This window comes from Mesoplodon mirus (assembly GCF_964341445.2).
Source record: "Mesoplodon mirus genome assembly, chromosome: 11".
Classification (NCBI taxonomy): domain Eukaryota; kingdom Metazoa; phylum Chordata; class Mammalia; order Artiodactyla; family Ziphiidae; genus Mesoplodon; species Mesoplodon mirus.
Window position 1 is genome coordinate 46,692,231 of NC_138987.1, and position 27,592 is coordinate 46,719,822.

The 27,592-nt window shown below is 35.2% G+C and overlaps 1 protein-coding gene across 1 annotated transcript in view; it reads left to right on the top strand.

Moving 5' to 3' along the window:
- Nucleotides 1-26,199, top strand: part of REDIC1 (regulator of DNA class I crossover intermediates 1) — a gene marked incomplete at its 3' end in the record, with an annotated part of 67,224 nt that extends 41,025 nt beyond the window's left edge. The window contains 4 exon segments of the mRNA XM_082636263.1: nucleotides 16,725-16,788; nucleotides 22,705-22,787; nucleotides 25,748-25,793; nucleotides 25,796-26,199. Of these exon segments, the coding sequence (XP_082492389.1) occupies nucleotides 16,725-16,788; nucleotides 22,705-22,787; nucleotides 25,748-25,793; nucleotides 25,796-26,199 (597 nt within the window).
- Nucleotides 26,200-27,592: the final 1,393 nt, after the last annotated feature.

The window sequence follows — 27,592 nt, forward strand, 5'->3', positions numbered from 1 at the left end:
ATGGTGAGATTGGACATCCTTGTCTTGTTCCTGATCTTAGTGGAAACACTTTCAGTTGTTTACCATTGAGTATGATGTTTGCTGTGTGTTTGTCATGTATGGCCTGTATTATGTTGAGGTAGGTTCTGTCTATGCCCACTTTCTGGAGAGTTTTTATCATAACTTGGTGTTGAATTTTGTCAAAAGATTTTTCTGCATCTATTGAGATGATCATATGTTTTTTTTTTAATTTGTTAATATGGTGTATCACACTTGTTGATTTGCATATATTGAAGAATCCTTGCATCCCTGGGATAAATCCCACTTGATCATGGTGTATGATCCTTTTAATATGTTGTTGGATTCTGTTTGCTAGTATTTTGCTCAGGATTTTTGCATGTATGTTCATCAGTGATATTGGTCTATAATTTTTTGTGTGTGATACCTTTTTCTTTTTCTTTCTTTTTTTTTTTTTTTTTGTGGTACACGGGCCTCTCACTGTTGTGGCCTCTCCCATTACAGAGCACAGGCTCTGTATGTGCAGGCTCAGCAGCCATGGCTCACGGGCCTGGCCTCTCCGCGGCATGTGGGATCTTCCTGGACTGGAGCACGCACCCATGTCCCCTGCATCAGCAGGCGGACTCTCAACCACTGCGCCACCAGGGAAGCCCTGTGATATCTTTTTCTGATTTTGGTATCAAGGTGATGGTGGCTTCATAGAATGAATTTGGGGGTGTTCCTCCCTCTGCAGTATTTTGGAAGAGTTTGAGAAGGATATGTGTTACGTTTTCTCTAAATGTTTGATAGAATTTGCCTGTGAAGCCATCTGGTCCTGGACTTCTGTTTGTTGGAAGATTTTTAATTAGTTTCAATTTCATTACTTGTGATAGGTCTGTTTATACTTTTTAATTCTTCCATGTTCAGTCTTGGAAACTTGTAGTTTTCCAAGAATTTGTCCATTTCTTTGTGACTGTCCATTTTATTGTCATATAGTTGTTTGTAGTAGTCTCTTATAATCCTTTGTAGTTTTGTTGTGTCGGTTGTGATTTCTCCTTTTTCATTTCTAATTTTATTGATTTGCGACCTCTCCCTTTTTCTCTTGATGAGTCTGGCCAAGGGTTCAATTTTGTTTATCTTCTCAAAGAACCAGCTTTAGTTTTATTGATCTTTGCTGATGTTTTCTTCGTTTCTATTTCATTTATTTCTGCTCTGATCTTTATGATTTATTTCCTTCTACTGTCTTGGGTTTTCTTTGTTCTTCTTTCTCTAGTTGCTTTAGGTATAGGGTAGATTGTTTATTTGAGATTTTTATTGTTTCTTGAGGTGAAATTGAATTGCTATAAACTTCCCTCTCAGAACTGCTTTTGCTGCATTTCAGAGGTTTTAGGGGGCATGTTTTCGTTTTCATTTGTTTCTGTGTATTTTTTAATTTCTTCTTTGATTTTTCAGTGATATCTTGGTTATTTCATACTGCACTGTTTAGCCTCCATGTATTTGTGTTTTTTATAGTCTTTTTCCTGTAATTGATTTCCAGTCTCATAGCATTGTGGTCAGAAAAGATGCTTGATACAATTTCAATTTTCTTAACTTTTCTGAGGCTTGATTTGTGACCCAAGATATGATCTATTCTGAGAATGTTCTGTTTGCACTTGAGAAGAAAGTGTATTTTACCACTTTTGGGTGGAATGTTCTCTAAATAATAATTAAACCTATCTGGTTTATTGTGGCATTTAAACCTTGTGTTTCCATATTTATTTTCTCTTTGGATGATCTGTCCATTGGTGTAAGTGGGCTGTTAAAGTCCCCTACTATTATTGTATTACTGTCGATTTCTCCTTTCATGGTTGTTAGCATTTGCCTTATGTATTGTGGTGCTCCTTTGTTGGGTACATAAACATTTATAATTGTTTTATCTTTTTCTTGGATTGATCTCTTGATCATTAGGTAATGTTCTTCCTTATCTCTTGTAACAGTCTTTATTTTAAAGGCTGTGTTATCTGATATGAGTATTGCTACTCCAGCTTTCTTTTGATTTCCATTTGCATGGAATATCTATTTCCATCCCTTCATTTTCAGTCAGTATGTGTCCCTTGTTCTGAAGTGAAGACAGTATATATATGGGTCTTGTTTTTGTATCCATTCAGCCAGTCTGTATATTTTGGTTGGGACATTTAATCCATTTACATTCAAGGTTATTATTGATATGTATGTTCCTATTACCATTTTCTTGATTATTTTGGATTTGTTTTTGTGGGTCTTTTTTTTCTCTGGTGTTTCCCACCTAGAGAAGTTTCTTTAACATTCGTTGTGAAGCTGGTTTGGTGGTGCTGAATTCTATTAGCTTTTTCTTGTCTGAAAAGCTTTTGACTTCTCCATTGAATCTGAATGAGATCCTTGCTGGGTAGATTAATCTTGGTTGTAGGTTTTTCTTTCTCATCACTTTAAGTATATCCTGCCACTCCCTCTAGACTGCAGAGTTTCTGCTGAAAAATCAGCTGATAACCTTATGGGGACTCCTTTGTACGTATTTTTTTGTTTTTCCCTTGCTGCTTTTAATATTTTTTTCTTTGAATTTAATTTTTGTTAGATTGATTAATATGTGTCTTGGTGTGTTTGCCCTAGGGTGTATCCTTTATGGGACTCTCTGTGCTTCCTGGACTTGGGTGACTATTTCCTTTCCCATATTAGGGAAGTTTTCCACCATAATCTCTTCAAATATTTTCTCAGACCCTTTGTTTTTCCCTTCTTCTTCTGGGACCCCTATAATTCAAATGTTGGTGCGTTCAGTGTTGCCCCAGAGGTCTCTGAGATTGTCTTCAATTCTTTTCATTCTTTTTTCGTTTTTCTGCTCTTGGCAGTTATTTCCACCATTTTGTCTTCCAGCTCACTTATTTGTTCTTCTGCCTTGGTTATTCATTCCTTCCAGTGTATTTTTCATTTCAGTTATTGTGTTGCTCATCTCTGTTCATTTGTTCTTTAGTTCTTCTAGATCTTTGTTAAACATTTCTTGTGTTTTGTCAATCCATGCCTCCATTCTATTTCTGAGATTCTGGATCATCTTTACTATCATTGCTTTGAATTCTTTTTCAGGTAGATTCCCTATTTTCTCTTCATTTATTGGTCCTGTAAGTTTTTACCTTGCTCCTTCATCTGTGACATATTTTTTTGCTGTCTCATTTTTTTTTTTTCTTTATGGGTGGGATTGTGTTCCTATCTTAGTGGTTGTTTGGCCTGAGGCTTCCAACAGTGGAGTTTGTAAGCTGTTGAGTAGAGCTAAGTCTTGGTTCAGGGATGAGGACCTCTGGGAGACTTCACTCCAATGAATATTCCCTGGGGTCTGAGGTTCTCTGTTAGTCCCGTGGTTTGGACTCAGAGCTCCCATCACAGGAGCTTCAGCCCAACTCCTGGCTCGTGAACCAAGATCCTTTTAGAGAAATGATATGCATCCACATTTTAAGCCTCTCTGTCCAGAAGTTCCTTAACTTCAGTCAAGTTCTTTAATCTGGAGAGCTGCTTGCCAGGTGCTTCCCAGACCCCCTCTCTGTGACCGCCAAACTTCTTTTTCCTCCAGACCCTTTAAACTGCCTCTACGTATTTTTCTGATTTCCTCTTTCCATTGGTTGTTTAGTAGGATATTGTTTAACTTCTATGTGTTTGTGTTTTTTTACAGTTTTTTTCTTTTTGTTGATTTCTAATCTCATAGTGCTGTGGTCAGAAAAGATGCTTGATACGATTTCAGTTTTCTTAAATTTCCTGAGGCTCACTTTGTGGCCCAGTGATCAATCCTGGAGAATGTTTCATGTGCACTTGAGAGGAATGTGTATTCTTCTGCTTTTGGATGGGATGCTCTGTAAATATCAGTTAAGTCCACCTGGTCTAATGTGTCATTTAAGGCCTGTGTTTCCTTATTGATTTTCTGTCTGAATGATCTGTCCACTGATGAAATTGGGGTGTTAAAGTCCGCCACTAATATTGTGTTCCTGTCGATTTCTCCCTTTATGGCTGTTAATATTTCTCTTATATATTGAGTTACTCTTATTTGGGTGCATATATATTTACAATTGTTATATCTTCTTCTTGGATTGTTCCCTTGATCATTATGTAATGTCTTTCTTGGTCTCTTGTAAAGTCTTTATTTTAAAGTGTATTTTGTCTGATAGGAGTATTGTGATTCTTTTGATTTTCATTTGCATGGAACACTTTTTCCATCCCCTAATTTTCAGTCTGTATGTGTCCCTAGATCTGAAGTGGGTCTCTTGTAGACAGAAGATATATGGGTCTTGTTTTTGTATCCATTCAGCCAGTCTCTGTCTTTTGGATGGAGCAATTAATCTGTTTACATTTAAGTAATTATTGATATATATGTATTTATTGCCATTTTGTTAATTGTTTTGTGTTTGTTTTTATTGGTCTTTTTCTTCCCTTCCTCTTTTGTTCTCTTTTCTTGTGATTTGATGGCTAACTTTAGTGTTGTGTTTGCATTGCTTATTCTGCTTTATGTGTGTATGTATTGTAGATTTTCAGTTTGCAGTTACCATGAGGCTTTGATATAGCAGTCTATATATAAGCAAGATTGTTTTGAGTTGCTTGTCTTTTCATTTCAAATGCCTTTCCAATATCCTGCATTTGTGCTCTCCTCTTCTCACAATTTCTGGTTTTGATACCATATTTTGTACAGATGATTTCCTACATTTACTGTTTGTTTGCCTTTACCAGTGAGCTTTTCCATTAGTAATTTTCCCATTTTTAGTTGTGGCTTATTCTTTTCTGCTTAGAGAAGTTCCTTTAGCATTTGTTGCAAAGCTCGTCTGGTGGTGCTGAATTCTCTTAGCTTTTGCTTCTCTGTAAAGCTTTTGATTTCTCCATTGAATCTGAATTAAAGCCTTGCTCAGTAGAGTATTCTTGGTTGTAGGTTTTTCCCTTTCATCATTTTAATATATTGTGCCACTTCTTCTCGCCTGCAGAGTTTCTGCTGAGATATCAGCTGTTAACCTTATGGGAGTTCCCTTCTATGTTATTTGTTGCTTTTCCCTTGTTGCTTTTAGTATTTTTTCTTTATCTTTAATTTTTGTCAGTTTGATTACTGTGTGTCTCGGCATGTTTCTCCTTGGGTTTATCCTGCCCAGGACTCTCTGTGCTTCCTGGACTTGGGTGGCTATTTCCTTTCCCATGTTAAGGAAGTTTTCGACTATAATCTCTTCAAATATTTTCTCGAGTCCTTTCTCTCTCTCTTCTCTTTCTGGAACCCCTGTAATGCAAATGTTGGTGCATTTAATGTTGTCCCAGAGATCTCTTTGGCAGTCTTCATTTCTTTTCATTCTTTTTTCTTTATTCTGTTCTGCACTGCAGCAGTGATTTCCACCATTCTGTCTTCCATGTCACTTATTCGTTCTTCTGCCTCAGTTATTCTGCTATTGATTCCTTCTAGTCTATTTTTCACTTCAGTTATTGTATTGTTCATCTCTGTTTGTTCTTAATTCTTCTAAGTCTTTGTTAAACATTTCTTGAACCTTCTCAATCCTTGCCTCCATTCTTTTTCCAGCATCTTGGATCATCTTCACTATCAGTATTCTGAATTCTTTTTCTAGCGGATTGCCTATCTCCACTTCTCTTAGTTGTTCTTCTGGGGTTTTATCTTGTTCCTTCATCTGGGAGGTGTTCCTCTGCCTTCTCATTTTGTCTAACTTTCTGTGATTGTGGTTTCTGTTCCACAGACTGCAGGATTGTAGTTCTTGCTTCTGTCTGTCCTCTGGTGGTTGAGGGTGTGTAAGAGGTTTTGCAGATTTCCTGATAAAGGGACTCCACTGGTGAGTGGAGCTTGGTCTTGTCCCTCTGGTGGGCAGGGCCATGCTCAAGAAACCTTTAAGCAGCCTGTCTGCTGATGGGTGGGGCTGTGTTCCTGCCCTGTTTGTTGTTTGGCCTGGGGCACCCAACACTTTTGAGTGGGGCTGATGGCAGCCTCTGGGAGTATTCACTAAAAGAATACTCCTCAGAACTGCCACTGCCAGTGTCTTTGTCCCCACAGTGAGCCATAACCACTCCCTGCCTCTGCAGAATACCCTCCAATATTAGCAGGTAGGTCTGGCCGTATCTTTTATGAGGTCACAGCTTTTTTCCCCTGGGTTCTGTTCCACACAGAACCTTCTGTGCCCCCTTCAAGAGTGGAGTCTCTGTTTCCTCCAGTTCCATGGATTTTCTGTGATCAAACCCCACAGGCTTTCAAAGCCAGATTCCGTGGGGGCTCCTCCTCCATTGCTGGACCCCCAGGCTGGGAAGACTGACATGGGGCTCAGGGCTTTCACTCCTGCAAGAGGGCCTCTGTGGCACAATTGCTCTCCAGTCCATGGGTCACCCACCTGGCTGGTATGGTGTTTGATCTTATCGTGATTGTGCCCCTCCTAACATCTCATTGTGGCTTCTTCTTTGTCTTAGGCTGTAGGGTATCTTTTTTGGTAGGTTCTAGCATTTTTCAGTCCATGGTTGTTCAGCAATTAGTTGTGATTTGGGTGTTTCTGTAAGAAGGGATGAGTCCACATTCTTCTACTTCACCATCTTGAGCTCAAGATAAAAGCTCTACATTTTTATTTCCCTCCCCCATTTTGTTTTCGATGTCACATCTTACTTCTTCTTATCTTGTATATCTATTAACAAGTTATTGTAGTTGTTATTTTTACTACTTTTGTCTTTTAACTTTCATACTAGTTTTATAAGTGATTAACCATCCTTACAGCATTAGATTATTCTAAATTTTACATATTTACCTTTACCAGTGAGATTTATACTTTCACATATTTTCGTGTTACTAATTACTGTTATTTTGTCTTAAAGAAGTTCTTTTAACATTTCTTTTAAGGCCAGTCTAGTGGTGAAAAACTCCTTTAGTTTTTGCCTTTCTGGAAAACTCTTTATCTCTTCTTCTAATCTGAAGAACAAATTTTCCAGGTAGAGTATTGTTGGTTGGTAGTTTTTTTTTTTTTTCTTCCTGCAATTTGAATATATAGTGCCACTCCTTTCTGGACTGCAAAGTTTATGCTGAAAAACCTGCTGATAGTCTTATGAGGTTTCCCTTATACTTAACAAGTTGTTTTTCTCTTGCTTTTAAGACTGTCTCCTTGTTTTTAACTTTTGATAAGTTAATTATAATGTGTCCTGGTGAGAGTCTCTTTGGATTCATCTTATTTGGAACTTTATTGTCTTCTTGGATCTAGAGGTATGTTTCCTTCCCCACGTTAGGGAATTTATTGGCCATAATTTTTTCAAACCAGTTTTCTGCCCTTTTTTCTTCTTCTTTTCATTTTTGGACCCCTATAATGTGAATATTGGTCCACTTGATATTGTCCCATAAGTCCCTTACGCTATTTTCACTTTTTTTCATTCCTTTATCTTTTTTGCTACTCTGATTTGATGAATTCCTTTGCCTTATTTTGAATCTTCTGATCACTTCTTCAGCTTAATCTGGTCTTCTGTTGAACCTTTCTGTTGTATTTTTCAGTTCAGTTATTGTATTCTTCAGCTCTGATTTCTGTTTGGTATTTTCTTGTATTTTCTGTTTCTTTGTTGAAATTCTCACTTAGCTCATGTGCTGATCTCCTGACCTCAGCGAGCAGTTTTATGGCTGTTATTTTGTAAGGTATAAGCTAAATTGCTTATCTCCATTTCATTAAGGTCTTCTTCTGAGGCTTTATCTTTTTCTTTCATCTGGAAAATATTCTTCTGTTTCTTCATTTTCCCTGACACTCTTTGTTGGTTTTTATGCATTAGAGAAAACAGCTACCTCTTCTAGTCTTGAAAGAGTGGCCACATGCAGGGGATGATCACTATGTTTCGACCTCACCCTAGGTCTTTGTTGTCTCTCAAACCTTTGTGATTGTCCAAGCAACCTAGTTCATTTTTAGTGGCTCCCAGTTGAGGGTGTGCCAAAACCACCAGGTTCCTAAAGGGGAAGATCTCAGTCAAAACATAGATTTAGTCTGATTGGAAGCCGGACCCTCTGCCAACAGCTTTTAAAGTACACAAATATGCCTCTTCCATGAGAAAACTTTAAGATGGCAATTTCTTTCTGCTCCCTCTGCTCTGAGACCTGTTGTGATAGCCAGTTGAGAACTGTTTCTTTGTTTGCTACCATCCCACTGAACCTGTGAAAACAAGCGCTGCTGACCACCAGAGCCAGGCTATCAAGGGATGTGTCCTTTGGGCAGCAGCCTCAAAAGTCAGGATCTCAGATGTGTGCACAAACTCTTTTCTGGGAGATACCAATGTCAACTGAAAAAAATGCACAACCTAAAAACTGAGAATTATGTTTTATACAGCAGGCATACTGAGGACTTAAGCCCAGGGGACAGCCTCTCAGATAGCTCTGAGGAACTGTTCTTTAGAGGTAAGGGAAGAGCCAGGATACATAGGAGTTTTTGGAAAAACAAACAACAAACAAACAGATAGTCAGAACATCAAAGGATTACTGTTAATTAAAGAAAAAACAGACATCTCAAGTTAATAATATAGCACTTTTCTATGTGTGGGAAGATGCAAGTGTCTGGGCTCATTGAAATAATTCCTTTGATATGCACCTTAACTGTCTAGGTCCAGTATCCTGTTTTCTCTATCCTGAATCCCTCAGGGTGCACCTGTGGGTGCAGGGGGTTGGGGAGGCTGCAGTAGCTGATGGCTTGATGGCTGCAACATCCTTTGTTTACTGATTTAACAAGTGATATTCTTTGTGACAACCTAGAATAAGGCAGAGGGAAAGCGTAAAGATGGCACCTGCTCATCTCTGTGGTCTTTGAAAAGTATTTCATTCTGTCTCTAAATGTGTGTCAAATAAGAAGCCTATTCCTGAGGCTGAAGATTTAAGATAAGCAAATAAGCCTCTCTCACAGAAACATTCAGTGTATGTTTCAGTCTGCTACCTCTGTGCTGTGCCCTGGGGGAATAACTGGTTAAGAATTCTTTCTCCATTTGTTACAGTGCTATAGGACCTACAAATGTAAGACCCATTGGCTACCAGAGCAAGGCAGACAAGGGGTGGAAACTACAAAAACTGGGGCACAGATGTGTGTACAGGCTCATCTCTGGGAGCAAGGCAGAGGGAGAGCATGAAGATAGTGCCTAGACTCTGAGGTCTCTGGAGAGGATTACAGTCTGCTCTTAGATATGAGTTTAATTAGAAGCCTTCTGTTCAGGTCACATCTATGAAGATAAACTAATAGGCTTCTTTCACAGAAAGATTGGGTATGTCAGTGGGCTACCTCTGCTCTAGGCCCTGGGTAGTAGTCTTGTGGAGCTTGTGCAAACACTTTGAGAACTGTTTGTCAGTTTGCTATAGTCTTTTGGATCTCATGGACAAAGGCTTCACTGGCTTTCAAATCTTGATGTTTGGGAGGCTCATCTCTCCGTTGCAGGTCTTAGAAGTTCAGGAACCAAATATGAGGTTCAAACCATTAGTTCTTCATGGAGAAACTTGTAGTAAGTTCCTTCCTGATTGTGGGTTGCTGCACCTGGAGTGGGGTTTATGGTGTCTCAGCATAATCTGAGATTGAGTCTCAGCCTGTCCTACCTGCTTCAATGTAGGTTTTTTTCTAATTTGGCCAATGTGTGGGAGGCTCTTGGCTAGTTGGGGTTTTTTGGGGGGAGGGGAGGTTCTTTTAGAAGCAATTGTTCCATGTGTAGCTGTAGATTCAGTGTGTCCATGGGAGAAGGTGAGTTCAGGATACCTCTACATTGCCATCTTTAACTGCAACTTATTTAATTTTAAAATAGTAGAGGAATACAGTTTAAATATGATTGTTTAAAATGGGAGGATAATCACTAGAGAAATGGAGACACATAGAAGAACTTCAGAATGCAAAACAGTGGGGATGTCACAGTAGGAAACCTGATCAAGGTGGGAAAAAATGAGAACACTTCTACATAAACAATAAATGTAAAATGTAAGGAATGAATCCCGCTTAGCAATATATTAAATTTTATTAGAGGGCTGGTGTTTCTTATCAAGATTAGAGGAATATCAAATTGAGGAGATGAATATCTCTACATATTTTTCAAGAAACATGTAGAACATAATAATAAAGGTTGAAAATAAAAAGATAGCAAAAGATATGTATATAAAGAAAATATATAGTATTAAGGGCAGTATAAATGCAACAAATGCCCATTTAGAAAAGAGAAGAAGAGGATATAGAAAGTTACTGATCCATACCAATTATGAAATCCTGCTGAGCAGGCATTGTGAAGACTTGCTGAACCTAGAGAATGGGGGAAATTCCTTGAATAATTCAGTTTTGTTTTGTTTTGTTTTTCTATTTGGGCTGCTCTTTTTCTGTTTTTCTCTATCAAAAGATCTGAAGTTGGCATTGGAGTATATGTCTACCTTGGGGTCTGTGTAGCTTTCTCAGCTTGTGGGTTCCTGGTACAAGTTTGAGACTTGAATGTTTTAAGGATTGAGCCTACAATACTTTTTTTTTATACAGCAGATTCTTATTATTCATCTATTTTATACACATCAGTGTATACATGTCAATCCCATTCTCCCAATTCATCACGCCACCACCACCACCCCCTGCCGCTTTTCCCTCTTGGTGTCCATACATTTGTTCTCTACATCTGTGTCTAAATTTCTGCCCTGCAAACTGGTTCATCTGTACCATTTTTCTAGGTTGCACATATATGCGTTAATATACAATATTTGTTTTTCTCTTTCTGACTTACTTCACTCTGTATGACAGTCTCTAGATTCATCCACATCTTTACAAATGACCCAATTTCGTTCCTTTTTATGGCTAATATTCCATTGTATATATGTACCACATCTTCTTTATCCATTCGTCTGTCGATGGGCATTTAGGCTGCTTCCATGACCTGGCTATTGTAAATAGTGCTGCAGTAAACACTGGGGTGCACGTGTCTTTTTGAGTGATGGTTTTCTCAGGGTATATGCCCAGTAGTAAGATTGCTGGGTCATATGGTAGTTCTCTTTTTAGTTTCATAAGTAACCTCCATACTGTTCTCCATAGTGGCTATATCAATTTACATTCCCAACAACAGTGCAAGAGGGTTCCCTTTTCTCCACACCCTCTCCAGCATTTGTTGTTTGTGGATTTTCTGATGATGCCCATTCTAACTGGTGTGAGGTGATACCTCACTGTAGCTTTGATTTGCATTTCTCTAATAATTAGTGATGTTGAGCAGCTTTTCATGTGCTTCTTGGCCATCTGTATGTCTTCTTTGGAGAAATGTCTATTTAGGTCTTCTGCCCATTTTTGGATTGGGTTGTTTGTTTTTTTAATATTGAGCTGCATGAGCTGTTTGTATATTTTGGAGATTAATCCTTTGTCTGTTGATTTGTTTGCAAATATTTTCTCCCATTCTGATGGTTGTCTTTTCGTCTTGTTTGTAGTTTCCTTTGCTTTGCAAAAGCTTTTAAGTTTAATTAGGTCCCATTTGTTTATTTTTATTTCCATTACTCTAGGAGGTGGATCGAGATCTTGCTGTGATTTATGTCAGAGTGTTCTTCCTATGTTTTCCTCTAAGAGTTTTATACTGTCGGGTCTTACATTTAGGTCTCAAATCCATTTTGAGTTTATTTTTGTGTATGGTGTTAGGGAGTGTTCTAATTTCATTCATTTACATGTAGCTGTCCAGTTTTCCCAGCACCACTTATTGAAGAGACTGTCTTTTCTTCATTGTATATCCTTGCCTCCTTTGTCATAGATTAATTGATCATAGGTGGGTGGGTTTATCTCTGGGCTTTCTATCCTGTTCCATTGATCTATATTTCTGTTTTTGTGCCGGTACCATACTCTCTTGATTACTGTAGCTTTGTAGTGTAGTCTGAAGTCAGGGAGTCTGATTCCTCCAGCTCCGTTTTTTTCCCTCAAGACCTCTTTGGCTATTCGGGGTCTTTTGTGTCTCCATACAAATGTTAAGATATTTGGTTCTACTTCTGTGAAAAATGCCATTGTTAATTTGATAAGGATTGCATTGAATCTAGATTGTTTTGGGTAGTATAGTCACTTTCACAATATTGATTCTTCTAATCCAAGAACATGGTATATCTCTCCATCTGTTGGTATCATCTTTAATTTCTTTCAACAGTGTCATATAGTATTCTGCATTCAGGTCTTTTGTCTCCCTAGGTAGGTTTATTCCTAGGTATTTTATTCTCTTTGTTGAAATGGTAAATGGGAGTGTTTCCTTAATTTCTCTTTGAGATATTTCATCATTAGTGTGTAGGAATGCAAGAGATTTATGTGCATTAATTTTGTATCCTGCAACTTTACCAAATTCATTGATTAGCTCTAGTAGTTTTCTGGTGGCATCTTTAGGATTCTCTATGTATAGTATCATGTCATCTGCAAATAGTGACAGCTTTACTTCTTCTTTTCCAATTTGTATTCCTTTTTATTTCTTTTTCTTCTCTGATTGCCGTGGCTAGGACTTACAAAACTATATTGAATAGTGGTGAGAGTGGACATCCTTGTCTTGTTCCTGATCTTAGAGGAAATGCTTTCAGTTTTTCACAGTTGAGAATGATGTTTGCTGTGGGTTTGTCTTCTGATTTGGATTCCTTTTCTTTCTTTTTCATCTCTGATTGCTGTGGCTAAAACTTCCAAAACTATGTTGAGTAATAGTGGTGAGAGTGGGCAACCTTGTCTTGTTCCTGATCTTAGAAGAAATGGTTTCAGGTTTTCACCATTGAGAACAATGTTGGCTGTGAGTTTGTCATATATGGCCTTTATTATGTTGATGTAGGTTACCTCTAGGCCCACTTTCTGGGGAGTTTTTTATCATAAATGGGTATTGAATTTTGTCAAAAGCTTTTTCTGCATCTACTGAGATGATCATATGGTTTTTATTCTTCAATTTGTTAATAAGGTATATCACATTGATTGATTTGCATATATTGAAGAATTCTTGAATCCCTGGGATAAATCCCACTTGATCATGATGCATGATCCTTTTAATATGTTGTTGGATTCTGTTTGCTAGTATTTTCTGAAGATTTTTGCATCTGTATTCATCAGTGATGTTGGTCTGTAATTTTCTTTTTTTTGTAGTGTCTTCGTCTGCTTTTGTTATCAGGGTGATGGTGGCCTCATAGAATGAGTTTGGGACTGTTCCTTCCTCTGCAAATTTTTGGAATTGTTTGAGATGGATGTGTGTTAGCTCATCTCTAAATGTTTGACAGAATTCACCTGTGAAGCCATCTAGTCCTGGGTTTTTGTTTGTTGGAAGATTTTTAATCACCATTTCAATTCCATTATTTGTAATTGGTCTGTTCATATTTTCTATTTCTTGGTTCAGTCTTGGAAGGTTATACCTTTCTAAGAATTTGTCCATTTCTTCCAGGTTGTCCATTTTATTGGCATAGGGTTGCTTGTAGTAGTCTCTCAGGATGCTTTGTATTTCTGTGGTGTCTGTTCTAACGTCTCCTTTTTCATTTCTAATTTTATTGATTTGAGTCCTCTCCCTCTTTGTCTTGATGAGTCTGGCTAATGGTTTATCAAATTTATCTTCTCAAAGAACCACTTTTTAATTTTATTGATCTTTGCTATTGTTTTCTTTGTTTCTATTTCATTTATTTCTGCTCTGATCTTCATGATTTCTTTCCTTCTGCTAACTTTGGGTTTTGATTGTTCTTCTTTCTCTAGTTCCTTTAGGTGTAAGGTTTATTTGAGATCTTTCTTGTTTCTTGAGGTAAGCTTGTATAGCTATAAACTTCCCCCTTAGAACTGCTTTTGCTGCATCCCATGGGTTTTGGATCATCATGTTTCCATTGTCATTTGTCTTTAGGTATTTTTTGATTTCCTCTTTGACTTCTTCAGTGATCTCTTGGTTATTTAGTAACGTATTGTTTAGCCTCCATGTGTTTGTGTTTTTTATGGTTTTTTTTCCCTGTAACTGATTTCTAATCTCATAGCACTGTGGTCAGAAAAGATACTTGATATGATTTCAATTTTCTTAAATTTACTGAGCCTTGAGTTGTGACCCAAGATGTGATATATCCTGGAGAATGTTCTGTGCGCACTTGAGAAGAAAGTGTAATCTGCTGTTTTGGGATGGAATGTCCTAGAAATATCAATTAAATCCATCTGGTCTATTGTGTCATGTAAAGCTTGTATTTCCTTTTTAATTTTCTCTTTGAATGATTTGTCCATTGGTGTAAGTGCGGTGTTAAAGTCCCCCACTATTATTGTGTTACTGTCGATTTCATCTTTCATAGCTGTTAGCAGTTGCCTTATGTATTGAGGTGCTCCCATGTTGGGTGCGTATATATTTATAATTGTTATATCTTCTTCTTGGATGGATCCCTTGATCCTTATGTAGTGACTTCCTTGTCTCTTGTAACATTCTTTATTTTAAAGTCTATTTTGTCTGATATGAGTATTGCTACTCCCGCTTTCTTTTGATTTCCATTTGCAGGGAATATCTTTTTCCATCCTCTCACTTTCAGTCTGAATGTGTCCCTAGGTCTGAAGTGGGTCTCTTTTAGACAGCATATATATGGTTCTTGTATTTGTATCCATTCAGCAAGGCTGTGTCTTTTGGTTGGAGCATTTAATCCATTCACGTTTAAGGTAATTATCAATATGTATGTTCCTATTACCATTTTCTTAATTGTTTTGGGTTTGTTTTTGTAGGTCCTTTTCTTCTCTTGTGTTTTCCACTTAGAGAAGTTCCTTTAGCATTTGTTGTAGAGCTGGTTTGGTGTTGCTGAATTCTCTTAGCTTTTGCTTGTCTATAAAGCTTTTGATTTCTCCATCGAATCTGAATGAGGTGCTTGCCGGGTAGAGTAGTCTTGGTTGTAGGTTCTTCCCTTTCCTCACTTTAGGTATATGATGCCTCTCCCTCTGGCTTGTAGAGTTTCTGCTGAGAAATTTGCTGTTAACCTTATGGGAGCTCCCTTGTATGTTATCTGTCCATTTTCCCTTACTGCTTTCAGTACTTTTTCTTTGTCTTTAATTTTTGCCAATTTGATTACTATGTGTCTCGGTGTGTTTCTCCTTGGGTTTTTCCTGTATGGGACTCTCTGCACTTCCTGGACTTGGCTGGCTATTTCCTTTCCCATGTTAGGGAAGTTTTTGACTATAATCTCTTCAAATATTTTCTCGGGTCCTTTCCCTCTTCTCCTTCTGGGACCCCTATAATGTGGATGTTGTTGAGTTTAATGTTGTCCCAGAGTTCTCTTAGACTGTCCTCATTTCTTTTCATTCTTTTTTCTTTATTCTGTTCTGCAGCAGTGAATTCCACCATTCTGTCTTCCAGGTCACTTATCCCTTCTTCTGCCTCAGTTATTCTGCTTTTGATTCCTTCTAGTGTATTTTTCTTTTCAGTTATTGTATTGTTCTTCTCTGTCTGTTTGTTCTTTAATTCATCTAGATCTTTGTTAAACATTTCTTGCATCTTCTTGATCTTTGCCTCCATTCTTTTTCCGAGCTTGTGGATCATCTTCACTATCATTATTCTGAATTCTTTTTCTGTAAGGTTGCCTATCTCCCCTTCATTTAGTTGTTTTTCTGGGGTTGTATCTTGTTCCTTCATCTGGTACATAGCCCTCTGCCTTTTCATCTTTTCTGTCTTTCCATGAATATGGGTTTTTTTTCCACAGGCTGCAGGATTGTACTTCCTCTTGCTTCTGCTGTCTGTCCTCTGAAAATACAATACTTTTTAAATGGTTGAATAATGGGGTTAGAGAAGAGGTTCTGCTCTATAAAGTTATTCAGGACCTCTAGCTGCTATGGACTCTGCTGTCTTTTATCTGGTAGCTTTCCATGTTTGCACTGTATGTTGAATCAGAGGGAAAAGGAAGTGCGGGATTATGGAGAAAATTTTTATAGACCAAGACTGGTAGTGTTCTGCACCATATTTGCCAATGACCAGAACTTAAATCATTTGTTCAAACCAACTGCAAGGGAGGCTAGGAAATGTAGTTTAGCTGTATGACTAAGAGGAAAGGGAAACATGTTTGATTGAGCAGCCAGACAGTTTCTCTTTTATACTAACTATCTAAAAAACTGTATCCCACCAACAGAGAATATTTATTTTCTATGACTCCATGGTACATTTATAAACATAATTCATATATAATAATAAGCCATAAAGAAACTCTAAGATATTTATCTATGGAGAGATTTATAGCCACATTCTCTAGTAAAAAATCATTAAAGTAGTAATCAACAGCAACAGCAAAAGGTGTTTAACCTCCCTTACCTTCTTGGAAATTAAGAAACACTATGGGTTTAACAATGAAAAAGAAAAAAAAAGAAAAAATAAAAAAAAATGCAAATTACATAGAAATTGATGAAAATCAAAGCCAGCGGTGTGTTATAAAGAAAAATTTTACCTCTAAGAGCTTTTATTATTTAGAAAACCTGAAAGTAAATGAACTGATATCCAACTTAAGAAATTAGAACGAGAATAACAGAATAGATCTTCAAATTGCTTTAATATCTTTGTCTTTTTTCAACTACATTTGCTAAGGTTACCTGAAGCCTTTCCTTTTTGTCAATAATTTATTTCTTGGTAAATGTCTATTCTGTTGCTTGCTGCTTCTAAACCAATTTATATTTTATTTCATTTTATTGTTCATCACAGGCAAATTTTTCTTTGCGATTTTAAAATCATCTTAGTTGAATTAAAGTAATATGAAAGAAGAATGCTATAAGATGAATTGGTGTGGTTAAAAAGAAACTATAACTAGGTATTATTTTATATTATTTGGAGTTGTTAAAATTTTGTTTTTCTTCTAGATTCTGATGGAAGAAGGAGGAATGTGTTCTTTAAAAGGCGGGATAACATCTACTAAGAAAACCTGTCAGTATAACTATAAATGAATTTTATTCTTTTAAAAAACAACATTTTAACAGAAATTAGTTAAATTTTAAGGTTTTTTTTTAGAGTTTTGCCAGCAAATATATTTTATAAGTATCTTAGAATATATTAATAATGCAATTGGCTCTTTAAAATTAATGTTATCTTCTATAAAATTATACATGATGAGGATATATTATATATATGTACAACTTACTGAATAATAAACAGTTACCTTTGTACTTAGTTTGTATAGTAGTTTAAGAAATAATACATAATCAGTACTTTTGAATATCTTCTCAATTGCATTTCCTATCCTGCCCCCTAGTGGTAACTCTTTTCCCGAATTTGTTTTTTGTGATAGCACATATAGACTTTTCCAATTGCTTGCTTTTGAGCTTTCTGCAACAAATTGAGGCAAACTCTATACATTTTTCTGCAACTTACTTTTTGTTCACCCAGTAATATGTTTTGAGGTTCAATCACCCTGACACTTGTGACTCTAATACAGTTCATCATTTGTTTTCACCTATATAGCCTTCTATTGTGTGAATGTAGCATGATGTATGTATGCATCTTCTGACAAAGATTATTTGAGTTGTTTTTAATATTTTGCTATGATAAACAATGCTACTTTGACAATTTTTGACATTTCTCCTGGCACACATGTATAAAAGTTTCTTCTAGGATATAATTCTAGAAGTAGAATTGGCTAGTTCATATGATATGCACTCTTCTAGGTAATGCAAAATTGTTTTCCAAAGTAGATGTGCCAGTTTAAACTCCCACTAGCAATAGGTAAAGAATCTTAGCTGTTACATATTCTTACTAACACTGGGTCAGCTTTTTATCATTGTTGGCAATGTGATATCTCATTGCAATTTCAATTTATATTTCCCATTATTGATTAGGCTCATTGGCCACCCATATTTCATCTGTGAAATGTCTTTCATGTCTATTGTCCATGTTTCTTTTAGGAAGTTTGGCTTTCTTTATGGGATGTGTCTTTTGTATATCTTAGTCCTTTATAACTTTTATATATCCTAGATTCAGATTGCTTGTAGACTCCTGTGTAGCAGATATTTCATATTTGAGTAGCAGATATTTCATATTTGAGTGGTCTTTTTATTCTATATTGTCTTTTTATTGACAGCACTTTCTGGCACTTTTTAGATATTTTGCAGTGGAATGATTCTTCAGCATATCTAGTCTATTGGGATACCTAGAAATCTGTATGGATTTTTTCCTTTTTTACTTAATTTAATTTTTTTAATATGTAAAGCATTAATTTGGTTTCTATCCCTCTCCTGTCTGCCCTATTTCCTTCTGCCTCATGTGAGTAGCTATTTTTTGTTGGTTTACTGTTTATCATTCCAGTGGACTTTTTTTCTAAATAAAGCCTGATGTGTATAAATGCACATATATTTGTGTCTTAGTTCCCTGCTCTTTGCACTCTAAATGTAATGTAGGATATTTTATTTAATACAGTATATTTTATAGATGAATTAAATGGATTTATTTAATAAATTTTCTGTAGATTTCCTCATATTAGTACTGGACATTTATTCATCCTTTTTTTATGCCCATTGTGGATGATCTATAGTTTACTCAGTCAGTGCCCTGTTGATGGACATTTAGGTTGTTTCAAGTATCTTTCTTACAAACAATGTGCAGTGAACAACTTTGAGCACATATTTCTTAACTGTGGAGGTACATTTTCAGGGTAATTTCTAGAAGTGGGATTGCTGAATCAAAGAGATACATTGTGGGGTGTTTTTTTGATAGTTATTGCCAAAATTTGATTTTGATAGAAATTTCCAAATTCCCCATTGCATCATTTTGTAATCCTACTGGAAATGTGCTTTTTATTCCACAGCCTCACCAACAGGGATTGTGGTCAAACTTAGGAATTTTTGTGAATCTTATAAAGATATATAGATAGAAGTTTCAGTTTGCACTTCTTTTTCTATGAGTGCAGTTGAGCCTCTTTTAAAAATGTGTAATGGCTATTTGTGATTTTTTTCCTGTGAACTCTCCATTCATGTTCTTAGGCCCATTGAGATTTTACATCTTTTTCTCGATATTTAAGAGCTCTTTATATATTAATATTAAAGAGATTTAGTTCTTTGTAATGTGTCACAAATACTTTCTGCTAGTTTATTATTAATTTTTGATTTATTTTGTCTGTTTTTACTTTGCTTATGGTGTCTCCTGCTTTGCAAAAGTCTTAACATTTTTAATGTAGCTAATATTATCAATCTTTTATACCTTTGGATTTAATTAGGAAGACTGTTTACACTCCCTGGTTGCAAATGAATTCACTTATATTTTCTTCTAGTATTAGTATGATTTTATATTTTTGTACTTAGAGTTTATCCTGTTTTAGGAGTTTATCCTGATTCGAGTTTTTAAAAATGCATCTTTTCCCTAGGTATTTGTAATACTACCTTTTTATGTATCAACTTCCCATATATACTTCCGTCTGTTCTGGGGCTTTCTTTATCATTCCATTGATCTTTCCTAATCTTCATGTGCTAATATCACATTATTTTTATTATGATTACTTTATACTATGTTTAATTTCTAAGAGTTACACCTCCCTTTGCACTTTTTAAGGAATTTTTCTGGCTATTTTTGATTAATTTTACATGTAAACTTTAAAGTCAACTTGTGTAACTTCAAGGAAATGTTTTTTTTTTTTTTTGGTGGGGGTAGTGCAGTGCTTGGCATGTGGGATCTTAGTTCCTCGACCAGGGATCAAACCTGTGCCCCCTACAGTGGAAGTGCAGAGTCTTAGCCACTGGACCACTGGGGAAGTCCCGCCAAGGAAACGTTTCAATTTTTATTGGGAAAGTACTAAATGTATACATTAATTAAGTGTGAATTGTCACCCTAATGATGTTGAGTAGCCCTATATAAGAATAAGGATGCCTTTTTATTAATTCAGTCTAATTTTATATCTTTAATAGTTGTTTAAAATGCCTTTATGCACTTTAACGTTTTCCTCAAGCAGATTCTGCATGTTCTTTATTAGATTTAGCTGTAGGTACTTTTCGTTGTTTTTGTTGCTACTTTAGTGTGAATGTACACCACATGTTTCTACATTAAGTAAGAGTCTGGATTTTGGACTTAGGCACGTGTGTGTTGATTGTTTTATTGAGAGTTTTTTTAGAGGTGATTTTGAGGCAATTAGTAATTTGGGGAAGAGTGATTATTGGCATCTGTAGAAATGATTATTATCTTTCCCTCATATATCTTTTTTTGTACCCCAAAACACATAACATAAAATTCACCCTTCCAACAATTTCAAAGGGTACAGTATACCTCTCCTTCCCCCCAGCCTCTGACAACCACTATTCTGTTTCTATGAGTTTGAATATAAGTGTAATCATTACAATATACAAATATTGTATGTAATCATACAATATTTATCTTTTTGTGACATTTCACTTAGCATAATGTTTTCAAGGTTCATCCATATTGTAGCATACAACAGGATTTCCTTCTTTTATAATGCTGAATAATATTCCATAGTATGTGTAAACCACATTTTCTGTATCCATTCTTTTGTCGATAGACATTTAGGTTGCTTCCACCTCTTGGCTATTATAATTCTGCAGTGAACATGGGTGTGCAAATATCTCTTCAAGATTCTGTTTTCAATTCTTTTGGATATATCCCTAGAAATGGGATTGCTGGATCATATGGAAGTTCTGTTTTTAAATTTTTGAAGAACAATTCATACTGTTTTTCATATCAGCTACAACATTCTACATTCCCACAAATAGTGCACCAGGGTTCCAACTCCTCCAAATCAGTGCCAACACATTATTTTCTGTTTTTTTTTTTCAATAAGTAGCCATCTTAATGGGTGTGAGGTGATATCTCATTGTGGTGTAGATCTTTTAAAATGGTGAATTTTGCTAATGGATTTTGGGATATGGACCATTCTAGCATTCCTAAAATAAATCCCACCAAGTCATGATGAATTATGATTAAGTTTGCTATTCTATTTAGTTTTTAAATTTTTTGTTCTTTAATTTTAAATTTAAATGTTTTAATATTTATATACAATTTTTGCATTGATCCTATAAGTGAGATTGGCCTATAATATGTATGTGTGTGTGTGTATGTACATGTTTAATCTTTCTCAGATTTTGTAATTAGTGTTATGTCAGATTCACAAAAAATTTTCTAAGTTCATACACATAAAAATTGAGGCTATTTGAAAGCTTTCTTGAAATTTGAATCACTTGCCTCTTCAACACAGTGCCACTGTTTTATTGCAGATCCTCATCACTTCATAACTTGATTATTGAGTTAATCTCCTAACATTCTGCTTTCATATAGTTTCACCCTTCTTTAATTAATCCCCAATTAGCTGCCTTGGTAGACAGTCTAAAATTAATTTTGTATTAAAGTGCACCTCTACACTTTCTTTTCCCCCATCCCATATGCTATTTTTCATCTTGTCTTTTGGGAAATTGTTTATTCATCTTCCAAAACCCATTCTTTATCTTGTGCTTTCTCTATTACTCTTCACTAAACCTTTTTTCCCTAGAGCTCATCACACTTAGGTCTCTACCACTTTTGTACCTTCTATGACTTCTATTGTTGGGCTTAATTTTGTGACTATTTTTTAAAAGTAAATGTCTTTTTCTCCATCTCAAGAGTCTGAATACTTCGAGCATTATGGCCACATATTCCTAAAAACTACTAAGTGACTTATATAAGGTAATTACTCAATAAGTGTTTAATTTACATTTTAATCTACATATCCTTTCTTACACTGTTAGAGGTAAGACATTCATTTAACAGACATTTGTCTTCTCTACTAATAACTATGGGTTTACTATACTTATGAACTGAATGAACCTTGTTGTGGGGGAATGCCCTTAGATCATGTTGTTAGTAAAATCTTACTGTTCACTTTTCTTATCTCTGCTTTCCACTGTTGAGGAGAACCTGCTTTGGTAGGGTATAAATTCCTTCTAGAATGATTAACTAAGGGTAACTGAATTTACCTAAGTTCTCTCTACCTCTCAGCTGACTGACGGTTAGATTCTGTTACAGAAGGCATCAGATCTGATCTGAGGTATGAATAGTAGTCATGGTCTGTTGTGTATGGAAGGACATGTGATTTAATATGTGCTGTTGCACCACATTCCATTACCTTTTTCTTTTTCTTTTTTTTTTGGATAGCAAATTCATTTTCACAAAAAAGAAGAGGAATGGTTGAAGCTACTGTTGATCTATATAGTATTTATGCATTCTAGGGAGTCATGACCTACTTTTCAGGCCCATTTTTAAACTTTACTTGTAATCATAAGAGAACACATTAGGCAGATAATGAAAGAATAACATACTGGTTGCTTTGAGTTGAGTTTTTTTACATACAGCTTTTTAAAAAATAAATTTAACAGTGTCACAGTCACCATCAAATTTCAATAGATTATATATCTTATATTATTTTGAATTCATAACTGGCTTTAAAATTCTATAGTTATGAAATCATATTAAAGGTTAAATATAGTTTTGATTGTGTGATAGAACTTCATTTACTCAATTAGCAAATATCTGGTACCTTAACTTGGCTTATTTCTCCTTCCTACAGATTGACACTTTAAATTATTTGCTCAAAAAAACTGGTTCATTGTATTGGAAAAAATCAATTCAATTTCCTCTGTTCTCCTTTCTTCCCTTACGTTAGGTACCCTCATTTTACATGTAGATACACATCTTTTACATGTAGAATAAATCCATAATACCCTGTCAAAAATGCAAGCTGCCACATATCCAAAATTTTAACTTTTAAAATGCTCTATAGTATGTTAGCTAAACTTATTTACCAGCAGCTATCTTCTGCCTATGTACATATTAATAGGTACCATTCTTCACAAATTAAATTTTTATTTTCAGATCTTGATTCTTCACAGAGTAGTCAGTCTACCAGTTGCTCCCCAAGGCCAGCAGATAGTTGTTTCAGTTCTAGTTCAGAGATGGTAAGTTATACTCTTTTTTTTTTTTTTGCTTGTTAATATATGCTATACTAATTTAGAATGATTTGTATTTCTTATAGTTTACTTTTTCATTCTGAAAAAAATAGTTGAGATAATAGTGAAAATAAATGTAAACAAAAATATGAAAATATTAAAAATATAAGAAGAATGTAAATTAAAATGTAAGTGAGCATCATTCATTCATGCTTATGAGATGATGAATGTGTTCATTGTTATTTACAAAACCCACTCTTACTGAGATGTATGTGTGTGTATATGATAAATGCATTCTTCTTTTAAAAGAGTTTTTAAAAGAACCCATTCACAATAATTGAAAACCTAAAACAACCAATAATACACACAAAAAGAAAGTCTCAAGACTTATGTGAAGAAAACTATAAAATACTAGAATCTGAATAATTGGAGTGACATGTTTAATGCTGAGTGGGAACTGTAATCTGAATAATTGGAATGGCATTATATTCTGAGTGAGTTTCTCACAAATCACGTTTAAATGGAATTCTCCACTAATTCTTCCATCTTCGTTTCATCTACCTTTTGTCTCTAGCTCGCTGTCCAAACTGCTCTTGCTGAGGAAGGACACCAGTGACCTCTAATGATGCCAAATTCATTGGACAATTTTCAGTTTTTATTGTACAAGAATTTCTAACAATATTAGTAGAAATTATTATTTTCTTTTCTTGAAATATTTTCTTCTGTTTGCTTTTGTGATACACACTATCTTAGTTTCCTGCATACCTCTCTGAATGCTACTTTATGCCTTTGCCCACTTCTCTTCCACCTTTCCCTGTATATAAATGTTGTAATGTTTAGGGTTTGCTTCAGGAGCCTATTCTTCTCTTAACCTACACTCCAAACTCTAGATGATGTTACATACTCCATTGATTTTTTTATACTATTACCTGGTTGATGACAATTCTCAACTTTATGACTTTAGCTTAGATCCTTAATTAGGTGTCCAATTTCTTATTGGATATCTTCTTGGATATTTCACAAAAAAACTGAACACTTCTGATCTCCCCATATCAGTTTTTCTGATAGTTCCCATATTAGTAGATACCTTTTCTATCCACTTGGTTGTTCATTCCAGAAACTTTAGTTTGGCATTTCTTTCTGTCTCATCTGCCTTCCTTAACCATATTCATTTCATCACTTGATCCAATCCATTCTTACCTCCAAAATAAATTGCATATTTATCTACTTCTCACCTAGGGTACTAGGTGTCAGTACCCTAATCTAAGGTACCATCATCTTGTTCTTGAACTATTATGGTTGTTGCCCAAGAGATCTCTCTACTTCCACTCTTGCCCCACTTTTTCTCTAGTTAACAGTCATCGTGGGCTTTTGAATACTTAAACTGAATGATGTTACTTCTATGTTTATTCAATGGATTCCTGTTTTACTTTAGAATCTAAACTGCTTTCAGTAGTGACAGGCCATGTGTGATCTAGCCCCTGGCTACATCTCCAACTTCTAGTATTCCTCTCTCACCACACTTCACACATATTGACATTCCACTTCCTTAGCTTATTAAGTCTCTTTTCTGCTTCGGCACATTTATATATTCTGTTTCTTACCTTACTGTTATTCATCCTTTAGGTCACAGCTTAAATATGTCACTTCTTTTGAAAGCCCCTCCTTGGCTTTTCAATCTAAATTAAGCCCCTTAGTTATGCTCTTGAAGTGCTTCATGCTTGCTCTTCATAATGCTTTTTTCAACTTGTAATTACATATGCTTGTGTGTAATTATTTGATTAACGTCATTTCCACCCATAAGAGTGTGTGCTGTAGAGAGCAGCAAATATGTCTGCTTCACTCACATTGCAGGTGCTGAGTATTTATTTCTTGAATAAATAAATGTACTGATCCTATTTTCTCTAATTTATGCCCTGCAAGTTTTAATGCTGTTTCTTGGGCTTACTTTTCCTATTTTAGTGCCAGTCAGCTGAGGCCTATATCTCATTTTAGGTTTTTTTATGTTAACTTTGCTTTTTATTTTTAGCTAGAATAATCAATACTTTCATATAAGATTTTTATTAAAACAGTATTTTGGTTATTTCAGTAATTAAAAGATAAATTTTTCTTGAAGTTGAAAAATTCAAACTACTAAATTGAAATCTAGACCTATTAAAAGTTCTTAAAATTTGATTTTTTATATAACAGTTTTGATATTTATTGCTGTTTAACCTTTCTTTTGTCTATTTGATTTCCTGTTAGCTGATACCATTCTTTTTTTTTTTTTTTTTTTTTTTTTGCTGTACGTGGGCCTCTCACTGTTGTGGCCTCTCCCGTTGCGGAGCACAGGCTCCGGACGCACAGGCTCAGCGGCCATGGCTCACGGGCCCAGCCGCTCTGCGGCATATGGGATCCTCCCAGACCGGGGCACGAACCCATATCCCCTGCATCGGCAGGCGGACTCTCAACCACTGCGCCACCAGGGAGGCCCTGATACCATTCTTAATAAGTCTTTTTTGAGACTGAGCCCGTGAAAGATACAATATAGACATTTTTGACTTAATGACTCAATGAGTGAATATTAAAACAAACTGTATGTGTTAGCTTTTTCTTTCAAAGTTATACTTCTACTTCACTCTTTTTAAGTAGTTGAAGAGTATATGTTGTATTTCATTTCCTTTCTGTGAAAAGGTAGTAGGGTGATGTCACCTATGAGTATGAAGACTAATAAATGACAAAAATCTTCTCTTTTTTGTGCTTTTGCATCTTTAATATAAGGATTATTATTATTGTTTCATGCTATTTTAAAATCCATAACCTTGATTAAAAAAAATTAAAAATCTAGGTTGATTTGCCACCTGCCAAAGTCTCTTCTTTTTTTGAAATTTTCTATAATGTGAATTTTAAGAATGTCTGCTTTGAGGTGATTAAATGATTTTTTTTAAATTTAAGCATCATTAACAGCAAAATTACTAAATTTCTTTTAGCCATCTGAAGATGAAGATCAAATTGAAGGTTCAAATAGGAGATCCATCAAACCAAAGAAACAACTAATAATTTTTATTTAGAAAGCATGGAGAAACTTCCATGTGATAGGATTATTAAAAACAATGCCAAATTTCATAAACAAAATGAGGATTTTAACCAGTTCTCAATGAATAGTAATATAGATCAGTTTCCACAGTCTCAGTGTAATTCAGCACATATATTGCAAAATGTAACCAATAATAACTGCATTCTACAGGTTGCAAGGTGTGATGCATGGATACAAACGGAGAGTGAACCTGTAATGGAAGAAAAATTAGATGCTGCCATACAGTGTGATATAATTTCAAAATGTAAATGTAGAAAAGATGTGTCTTCTTGTAATGTTGAAAGGGGCAATGAAACTATTAAGGCAGATACCACTGGAGGGCAGGAAATCCTTAAAAACAACTAATATTCTAAAACCTCAGCCTGAGATTTTGCATTTGGTTTAATGTTTAGAATTTTATAAACATAATAAAGAATGAAAATATTTTTGTAGCTAAGCAACTAAGTGGAAGTATTCAGAAGATATATTTTTAAATTTAATAATATTAATTTATGTTTTAATTTCCCATAGGTATTTTTAATAGCTTTAGTATGTCAAAGTTTTTTAGAAAGTAATATATATGTAAATTTACTGTCTATCATTCTTATGGTGATTATTCATTACATTATGATATGCTGCTGTTTATGGATTAAAAATATGTTTAATTACTTCTTTGTTGCATTTATGTTAAAATTTAGTGCTATTGCATCTTTTGGCAAAAATGTTCTCTCCCAAGAGCTTAAGACAGAAAATAATACTAAATAATACTAAATATGTTTTATAACTTAATTATAAGAATTTTCTTAGCTACTTAACTATTATACCATCATTAAAAATTCTGGCATTAATTTTTAGATAAAGTATTTTTTTCTAATTTGGAGAACACTTTTTGTTGGTGCTTATTATATTAATTCAGAGGAATGTTTTTTCTCTTCAAGATTAAAAAAATGTTTTAATGCTTTTGTAAAAGAATTGATCAACATTGGAAAATAATTTGTTTACTAATTTTAATATTACATAATATTTTCATAAATAATGCATCAGAATTTCTCATTTGTAAAATATAGGCTTTGTTTCCAACATAACACTTATTTTTTTCTGTCAAGATTTTAAATGTTCACACTAGTCATTTTAGAAAATAGACATTTGTATGGATATATTACAAAGTGACCAGCAGGGGGCATTCTGATATCTAACTGTAACAAAAATAAAATTGTTAGGACTTTCTGTTAAAGGATGATTAGATGCTACATTTTTACATGTACACATATCACTCAATAGTTTGTTTTACAGAGGTGATCTGAAACATAACAATTTAGAAATACCAATAGCTAATATTTAAACAGTAGCAATCTTTAGGTTTTTAGCTAGTTTTAGGAAGCTCTCTTTGCTGCCTCAGAGAGAGCACAATGAACTCTAAAATAATTTTCTTAAAGTAGGGTAATCATCTCATGAAAGGGTAATATAATTATCTGATGTACACTGATAGTTTTTCAAAAGGCCAAATTTTCATTCTGATATTCAATAAAAAGTATTCCAGGGCTTCCCTGGTTGCGCAGTTGTTGAGAGTTCGCCTGCCAATGCAAGGGACATGGGTTCGTGCCCTGGTCCGGGAAGATCCCACGTGCCGCGGAGCAGCTGGGCCCGTGAGCCATGGCCACTGAGCCTGCGCGTCCAGAGCCTGTGCTCCACAATGGGAGAGGCCACAACAGAGAGAGGCCCGTATACCGCAAAAAAAAAAAAAAAAAAAAAAAAAAAG